Source organism: Trichechus manatus, unplaced genomic scaffold, assembly GCF_000243295.1.
Source record: "Trichechus manatus latirostris isolate Lorelei unplaced genomic scaffold, TriManLat1.0 scaffold00215, whole genome shotgun sequence".
In the NCBI taxonomy this organism is placed as follows: Eukaryota; Metazoa; Chordata; class Mammalia; order Sirenia; family Trichechidae; genus Trichechus; species Trichechus manatus.
In genome coordinates, this window is record NW_004444151.1 from 3,607,607 (window position 1) to 3,617,111 (window position 9,505).

Genomic DNA, 9,505 nt, shown 5'->3' on the forward strand with positions numbered 1-9,505 from the left:
TCTGACAGGGATCACAATAGAGGGTCCTGGACAGAGCTGGAGAAAAATGTAGAACAAAATTCTAACCCACAAAAAAGACCAGACTTACTGGCTTGACAGAGACTGGAGAAACCCCGAGAAAACGACCCCTGAACAGCCATTTAGCTCAGTACTGAAGTCACTCCTGAAGTTCACCCTTCAGCCAAAGATTAGACAGCCGCATAAAACAAAATGAGACTAAAGGGGCACACCGGCCCAGAGGCAAGGACTAGAAAGCAGGAGGGGACAGGAAAGCTGCTAATAGGGAACCCAAGGTAAAAGAGAAGAAAAAAAAAGCAACACCAGAGAACGCAAACACTCATGCTGGTTATTATCTGTGTGCAGATCCCTGTGCCCTGGGATTCACTTTCTGCTCTATTCTGCCCCCCAGGGGCTGACTCCCTGCAGACTGCCTCACCCAGAAGGAGCACTCTACAGGGAGAAAGGTCAGGTGTTTCCTGTGATTAGGGCTTCAGACCAGTTGGTTCTGGTTCGAACTCCTGCTGAGAGTTTGCATTTCCACCCCAGAATCTACATTTTAACAAGATCCCCAGGAGATGCTTATGTATAATACATTTTGAGAACCACTGCTCTACTAGAGGTTTGCAGAATTGGTCTCTAACCATTAGCATCACCTACGAAGTTGTTAGAAATGCAAATGTACAGCAGAGGTTTGAACCAGAATGAACTGGTTCGAAGTCCTGCTTCTGAGCCCCTCCCTGCTTTGGGTCTTCATCTTAGATATAACTGCATTGCAACAACTACAGACAACTACTAAAATTTCCAACAGTAATGGTGGATGTGTCTATTTTCCCTTGAATTCCTGTCCATATTTGCTTTGTCTAATTTGAGGCACTGTTACTGGGTCCTTACAAGTTTAGAAGTGTTATATCTTCTTGGCAAAGTGATCCTTTTTACATCTAGAAATGCATGTTTATTTAAAGTCTGACATGATTGATATTAAAATATCTTCACCAGCTTCCTTCTGGTTAGTATTTGCCTGGTACCTTTGAACATATCCTTTATTTTTATCTTTCTATGCCCTTATGGTTTAGATGAGTATTTTTAAAGCAGAATATAGCTGCTTTTCTGTGTTTTAATTTTATTATGGAAATTATCAAACCTACACATCAGAGGAAGGGAGAATAAAATAAATCTCAATGCACTTTCCACCCTGCTTCAACAATTAGTCTTTAAGCCATTTCTACCGCTGACCTTGGTTTTGCATGTTTTCCAGTCTAATAATTTTTGTACTTTAACTGGAGCATTTGGTCCATTTATATTTAAGTCCTGCTATATTTAGATTTCCTTTGATGTCCTCCCTAGAGGGAGAAAGTAAGATGGGTTTATTTTTGTCACTAACCTTCTCTCTTCTCCTAACCTTATCTCTTTGCCTTTAACCAGAAGGGGTAGCCCTTTCAGCAGCTCACCTACTTGTGAGTCCTCTCCTATTAGACTCTCCCAGGCTTTTTTCCCCCCCGTGTCCATTCAGGGAGAAAACAGAAGCTCAAGGTCATCAGAATTTTGCAAATGCCTTCAAGGCAAAAAGCCTGCTCCAGGGCTTACCTCTCTGAGTTCCTTCTTTCACTGAGTTTTTGGCCTCTCTAGAAATCTCAAGTCCTAGAAGACAAAGGACTAGAGTGCAAATGGTATTTGCAGCCTTCTAATATTTTGCATTTCAGAACTAAAAGTATGGCCTACTAATACAGCCTTTAAACATGTGTGGACTTATGACTCAAATACTAACTGGGCACCTACTGGTCCAGCACCAGCAGTCCAGTTTGTTGTACTGTGGTGGCTTGTGTGTAGCTGTAAAGCTGGAAGCTGTGCCACCAGTATTTTAAACACCAGTAGGGTCAGCAGAGCTTCCAGACCAAGACAGACTAGGAAGAAAGGCCTGGCAATCTACTTCAGACTTTTAGCCAGTGAAGACTTTATGGATCACAACAGAACATTGGCTGACTCACTTGCTTTGGGCACATCAACAGGAGGAATCAATTGCTGGAGGAAGACATCATGTTTGGTGAAGTATAGGGTCAGTGAGGGCAAGGGAGACCCTCGGAGAGATGTATTGGCACAATAGCCACAACAATGGAGTTGAATATGCTGGTGATCGTGAGGATGACACAGGACTGAATGGGCAACGTTTCATTCTGTTTTATATAAGGTCACCATGAGTCAGCATCGACTCGATGGCATCTATCTGTCTGTATATTGGGATCCTAGACAAGAGGTGACCAGTAATACCTGTCACAATTAGCCCAAATGCCTTAGTGTCTTTATTAGTGGAAAATCAAACCCAAACTTCAAGCTAGTGACTTGTTCCCACTTACACAGTATAAATGCTCTGTCCTAATATTTAAAATAACTGGAAGAGCAACGGCTTGGTGGGAGGTGTAGTACCTGGGCAACCCCTAGGATTTCTACTTTTCCTAATAACTCATTAATAGATTTACACTTTTTTCACATTTTGTTCAGCATTGTTAATTGTTTTCAGTGGGAAGGTAGTTTATGGTCTCCTGTCTATCATGTGGCCAGCAACAGAAGACCTCTAGCCTTTCTCCTGAATTACAGAAGTTAGAACAGGAAGTTACTTTCCCTTCAAAGCTCTCCAGCTGAATAAGAACACTGAGGCTGCAGCCACAGCCTGAGAGGAATGCCCTATTCTGGTCCTGTCCTCTCTGGAATCGCTTGGGGGCTGAGGACTCAGTCTGGCATGCACTTGTCTGTCAGTGGCTTTATGCTGGGTCCTCCCCCATTAAGTGCTGCACCTCCTCCTCCTGTCACAGCCACCAGTGCCCCACACCTTCCAGCTTTTGTCCCAGACATTGGAGCCTCTGCAACTGCCCCATTCATACGTGGCCATGGCTTTTAGTCAGTGGGCCTCCCGTCTTTAGCCAGCTCTCACTCCCTATCCCAGGTAGAAAAAAACCAGTTGCCATCAAGTCGACTCCAACTCATGGCGACCTCAGATGTGTCAGAGTAGAACTGTGTTCCATAGGGCTTTCAATGGCTGATTTTTCAGAAGTAGACTGCCAGGCCTTTCTTCTGCCTTTGGGTGGACTTGAACCTCCAACCTTTGGGTTAGTAGCTGAATGTGTTAACCTTTTATACCACCCAGGGTCTCCTGCCCCAGGTAGGAAGCAGCGCTGTGTTTGAGTTCAACCCCGAACACTCTAGGACACTGATAGTTTTGAGAATAAACAATCTAGTCCCCGACCGCCTACTCGATAATCAGATTCTGGTGACTCATGAAAATGGGAATGAGGTCACAAGTTGAGCCTAAAGGGTGGACAACTAAACCAAAAAGAGAATGTGACAAAGTTGGGTAATGCTATCTGAGGGCAGATACAGAAGGACACGGACTTGCTTCCAATATGGGAAATGAATTGTACAATTTAAGGTCATGTAACTGTGAGCAGGAAAGCCAGGGAAGACAGCCTGGCCTTTTGTGTTTACTACCTCTAATCCTTGGGGAAGCCAACCTTCCTCTCTGATGGGGTTTTCTCAAAGAGCCAGTGCTGAGGGCTCTCTTGTGTCTGAAAGAATTAAAACCTGAAAAGCAATGCTTGCAAAATGGCTGAGGGCTTATATAGCAGCCCTTGATTAACATTAGCAGGCAATGGCACTGGTTAGTAACAACACACCAGAATAGTCGTATAAACTATCCCGAATTTGCTGCGACCCCAATACATGCAATAATACAGATCCCTGCTTGTTTTCAAGTTGGTGTCTGGTTCTACCATGTAAACTGATCTCCAAATGGGTGCAAAAGGCTTCTCCTCACCCATTTTCTTTTTGTTGGCTCTTCTGCTCAGTCAGGATCCTGGTTAGATCCTGGGCCTCTTCTTCAGAAGCAGCAGCCTGGGACATCACTGTTCCGAGGGTGACCCAGGTGTTTCACTGCCACCAAGCCTGTGCTCTTTCAGGCATTTTGAACAGAGAGAGAGGACAGAATGCTCATGTTCTGTAAGTGAGAAGACAAATCACTAGCTTGAAGTTGGAGCTTGATTTTCCTCTAATAAAAACACAGAGGTGCTTGCACTAATTGTGACAGGTATTATTGGTCACCTCTTGTCTAGAATTCTGCCTCCTGATACCCTGCCTGGTATATAATAGGTGCTCAGTGAGCATTTGGGGCATAAATCTACACATGCTTGAAAGCAATATTAATAGCCCATACTTTTAGTTCTGAAATGCCAAAAATTAGAAGCCTGCAAATATCCATTTGGGTAATAGAGGATAAAAATAATATATGTATGTATTTACTTATACATGTGTCAAATATAACTGGAAGGATATATAAATAATAACCATGTCTGCTTGTGGGGAGCAGAACTAGGTGGCTGGGCGACAGGCTATAAAGAAGAATTCTGACAGTTATGCTTCTTTATGCTTTTTTGATTTTTGGACCATATGAATATACAGTGAAACCTGTGAGAGCTGGAAATCGATGGGACTGCCTTGTTTTTTTGGGTCTCACAAGTTTTCCACCTTTGACAGGGTGCAATTTTACCACTTTTCTATCATTCCTTTTAGTGGAAAATAAAATTGGAGTTTTCCTTCTCTGACAGGCTTCCACCCTTCCACAGGTTCCAGTTTTCAAACAGATTTTACTGTACATTATTACATGTTCAAAAAATTTTAATTAAAACATTCTAGCAACAGGGCAATGATTTATAAATTCTTTATTTCAGCAAATATCAACTGCATTCAAAACTACCACTTGATTTACTACAGTTGAGAGGGGAGTCATTCACTAGACACTTGGTTGTTATTAAACACTAAAAATTAAGAAGAGACCAGAGAGATATTAGAATGGGATCAGGAGGGGAGAAAAGGAGCACAGGGGAGAACATAAGGTTCTGCCAGTCCTCACTAACTACCGAAATCAGACCAGATCTAACTTAAATACCAGCCTCCCCAAAAAGGTTTTCAGAAAAAGGTCCCATTAACAATATTAACTAGACAAAAAAAATGTTAATATTTCTAGAACAGATATCTTTGACACAAAAGACCCTACATATAGCACCATGACAGAGCTGGGATCACTGCGGCCTGACATCAGTTAAGATACTGTGGACACAACAAATTCTAGGGGTAAGCTCTCGCTCGCAGATGTGCATGCTGTTTTACGGAGCAAAGATGGTATAGACGGTTCTCACATAGACGTCATCAGGAGGAGGCTTCTTCTTGCTGCCAGGTTCAAGGAATCTCTTAATTGTAGGGACATTACTTATTTTCACTGTGAACTCCTGAGAAAGGAAAACACAAAAGAGTCATGGTTAACAACAAAAGTATTCATTTCTACGAAAAGAAGGTTATACAAAATGGCCCATCAAAATTTGTTCAATAAGACGGAGGCGGGGCCGAGATGGAGGAGTAGTCAGATGCTTCTGGTGGTCCCTCTGACAACAAAGACCCGAAAAAACAAGTGAATCAATTATATATAACAATCTAGGAGCCCTGAACATCAAAGGCAAAGTTGAGGAACTGGACTGACTGGCAGGGGGAGGGTGAGACAGTTTAGAAGCAGTGAGGAATTTCCAGATCTGACCTGGCAGGAACTAGCACCCTGCAGGCCAGATCGGCTGGCTTGCGTGGTGAGGCAAGCAGTGGCGTTTGGGACACTATTACACATCAGGAGAGACTGAGTGGTGGAGAGTCTACTCAAGCCTACAGAACAAGTGAAAAACAGTGCTCAATTGGCAAGATAAGTACATGTGTCTAACCTACAATGTGGATCTAAAAATACCCTGTTTGGGAAGAACCTCTCTCCCATTTACCTGTTCCGTCCCTGCTCTACACCAGGTCTCAGACTGGCTTCAGCGACTGTGGAGTACCCTGGGATGGAAGTAGGACCCATCACGTGCCCTGAGCCATTCTCCCGGCTTTGGAGAGAAAATAAATTAATAGATAGGAAAAAATAATCTGCCAGCTCTCCTAAGCTGGGAACTCATGGCAGGCACAGCTCCCTTGCCTAGGCACAGGCATAAGAGGTCCATGGACTTTGAATGTGTTTCACCCTTGCATAGACCTGTGTGGGCCTATTTTAACAGTGTAGACCCTCATTAGCACAGTACAACAGGGTATATACCTAAAGTCTAACTTCACTGCATCAGCTATATGGTAGAGTGGCAGGTTTGTGACATTTGACATCGCTCTGCCTATTAAGTAGGGTCCTCACCTACCCACATCAGGGGCCTGAGGACTGGTCGCCCCACCCATATCTCCTAGCCACCTGCAACAGGGGTCCAAGAATAAATGGCACCTCCCAGTCCTTACAGCCAACAACATTTGGTGCCCACAGTCCGACTGCAAAACCCACCCACCTACACAATCTAGGGAAAAGGGACATGCTTTCCTCTCAGAACTCAGGGGCAACCATCAGCCTCCTGCCTTGCTCAGTGCATGACCCGCTATGCAGCCAGATACCTGTGCCTACTCCAATCACCCCTGGCCATCTAGGACTGCAGGTGAGAGCCTGTACCACGTACTTGGTGACCGACTATCTGGACACCTGAGCTGAATCCATACAAGAAAATAAATGGACTCCTGGGCTCACATACCTAGTAATAGATCTAACTGACTGGTGACAGGATGTTAGAACTTCAAAGGTGCCAATAATCAAACTAGCTCACATGAGCAGCCTATTTGGGCATATCAAAACAAAACAAAACAAGAAGCTAGGACACAGTAAGCAAAGGTAAAATAAATAAATATAATAACTTATTGATGGCTCGGAGACAACAGTCAATATCAAATCACATAAACAGGCAGACCATGATGGCTTCAGCAAGCTCCCAAAACAAAGAATCAAGAAATATTCCAGAGGAAGAGAATTTCTTGGAATTACTGGAGGTAGAATACAAAAGATTAATATACAGAAATCTTCAAGATATCAGGAAGGAGATCATGCAAAATGTAGAACAAGCCAAGGAACACACAGACAAAGCAATAGAGGCATTTAAGAAGATTACAGAAGAGCACAATGACAAATTTAACAGGCTTCAAGAATCCACAGAGAGACAGCAAACAAATCAAGAAGATTAACAATAGAATTTGAGAATTAGACAACTCAATAGAAAGTCATAGGAGCAGAATTGAGGCAATCGAAGTCAGAATTAATGAGACTGAAGATAAAGCACTTGACACCAACTTATTTGAGGAAAAAAAAGATATAAGAATTTTTAAAAAATGAAGAAACTCTAAGAATTATGTGTGACTCTATGAGTGATTGGAGTACCAGAACAGAGGGGGATAACAGAAAATAAAAAGAGAATTGTTGAAGATTTGTTGGCAGAAAACTTCCCTGATATCATGAAAGACGAGAAGATATCTCTCCAAGATGCTCATCGAACCCCACACAAGGTAGATCCCAAAAGAAAGTCACCAAGACATATTACAATCAAACTTACCAAAGATAAAGATACAGAGAGAATTTTAAGAGCAGCTAGGGATAAATGAAAAGTCATCTACAAAGGAGAGTCAATAAGAATAAGCTCGGACTACTCAGCAGAAACCAAGCAAGCAAGAAGGCAATGGGATGACATATCAAGTCTTGAAGGAAAAAAATTGCCAGCCAAGAATTATATATCCAGCAAAACTGTCTCTCAAATATGATAGCAAAATTAGGGCATTTCCAGATAAACAGAAGCTTAGGGAATTTGCAAAAACCAAACCAAAATTACAAGAAATACTAAAGGGAGTTCTCCGGTTAGAAAATCAGTAACAACAGATAACAACCCAAGACTAGAACACAGGACAGAGCAACCAGATATCAACCCAGATAGGGAAGTCACAAAAATAAATCAAGCTAAAACACTGAAAATAAGGAAACAGAGACGTCAATATGTAAAAGATGACAACATTAAAACAAAAAACAGGGACTAAAAAATGCAGTCGTAGATCTTTCATATGGAAAGGAAGTCAAGGCAATATAAAGAAATAAAAGATTGATTTAAACTTAGAAAAACAGGGGTAAATATTAAGGTAACCACAAAGGAAACTAACAATCTTACAGGCAAAATAAAAAACAAGAAAAATATAAAGTCTCAGCAAATACAAAATCAACAACAATGAAAAAGATGAAAAGAAAAAATACACAAAGAAAAACGATTCAGACAGAAAAATCAGTGGAACAAAGAAACTCTCAACAAAAAAATGACATCAAAATGACAGCACTAAACTCATACCTGTATAAAAAAACATGATCCGTCTATATGCTGCCTACAAGAGACACTTTGGACTTAAAGATGCACAGAAATTAAAACTCAAAGGATGGAAAAAAATATATCAAGCAAACAATAAAAAAACAGCAGGAGTGGCAATATTAATCTCTGACAAAACAGACTTTAAGGTAAAATTCACCACAAAGGATAAGGAAGAACACTATATAATGATTAAAGGGTCAACACACTAGCAGAACATAACCATAATAAATATTTATGCACCCAATGATGGGGCTCCAAAATGCATAAAACAAACTTTAACAGCATTGAAAAGAGAGATAAACAGCTCCACAATAATAGCAGGAGACTTCAACAGAACAGCCGGAAAGAAGCTCAATAAAGACACGGATGATCTAAATGCCACAATCAACCAACTTGATCTTGTAGACATATACAGAACACTCCACCCAACAGGAGCTAAGTATACTTTCTTTTCAATGCACAGGGAACATTCTCCAGAATAGACTACATTTTAGGCCATAAAAAGCAAGCCTTAACAGAATCTACAGCATTGAAATATTACAAAGCATCTTTTCTGACCATAAAGCCATAAAAGTAGAAATCAATAACAGGAAAAGCAAGGGAAAAAAATCAAACACATGGAAACTGAACAACACCTTGCTCAAAACTACTGGTTTACAGGAGAAATTAAGGACAGAATAAAGAAATTCACAGAATCAAATGAGAATGAAAACACATCCTACCAGAACCTTTGGGACACAGCAAAAGCAGTGCTCAGAGGTCAATTTATAGCAATAAATGCACACATCCAAAAAGAAGAAAGGGATAAAATCAAAACATTAACACTACAACTTGAACAAATAGAGGGCAGCAAAAGAAGCCCTTGGACACCAGAAGAAAGCAAATAATAAAAATTAGAGCAGAATTAAATGAAATAGACAACAGAAAAACAATTGAAAGAGTTAACAAGACCAAAAGCTGGCTCTTTGCAAAGATCAACAAAATCGATAAACCATTGGCCAAACTGACAAAAGAAAAAACAGGAGAGGAAGCAAATAATCTGCACAAGAAATGAGATGGGTGATATCACAACAGACCTAACTGAAATTAAAAGAATCGTTAACAGAATATTATGAAAAATTATACTCTAACAAATTTGAAAACCTAGAGGAAAAATGGACAAATTTCTAGAAACACACTACTTACCTAAACTAACACAAACAGAGGTAGAAAAACTAAATAAACCTGTAACAAAAGAAGAGATTGAAAAGGTAATTTAAAAATTTCCGACAAAA

The 9,505-nt window shown here is 40.9% G+C and overlaps 1 protein-coding gene across 1 annotated transcript in view; it reads right to left on the reverse strand.

Moving 5' to 3' along the window:
• Positions 1–4,792: 4,792 nt before the first annotated feature.
• LOC101340508 (glutathione S-transferase A4) overlaps positions 4,793–9,505 on the reverse strand; it is a 27,013-nt gene continuing 22,300 nt past the window's right edge. Inside the window, exon 7 of the mRNA XM_012559168.2 lies at positions 4,793–5,273. Coding sequence (XP_012414622.1) covers positions 5,151–5,273 — 123 coding nt within the window. The 3' untranslated portion in view covers positions 4,793–5,150. The remainder of the gene's footprint in view (positions 5,274–9,505) is intronic.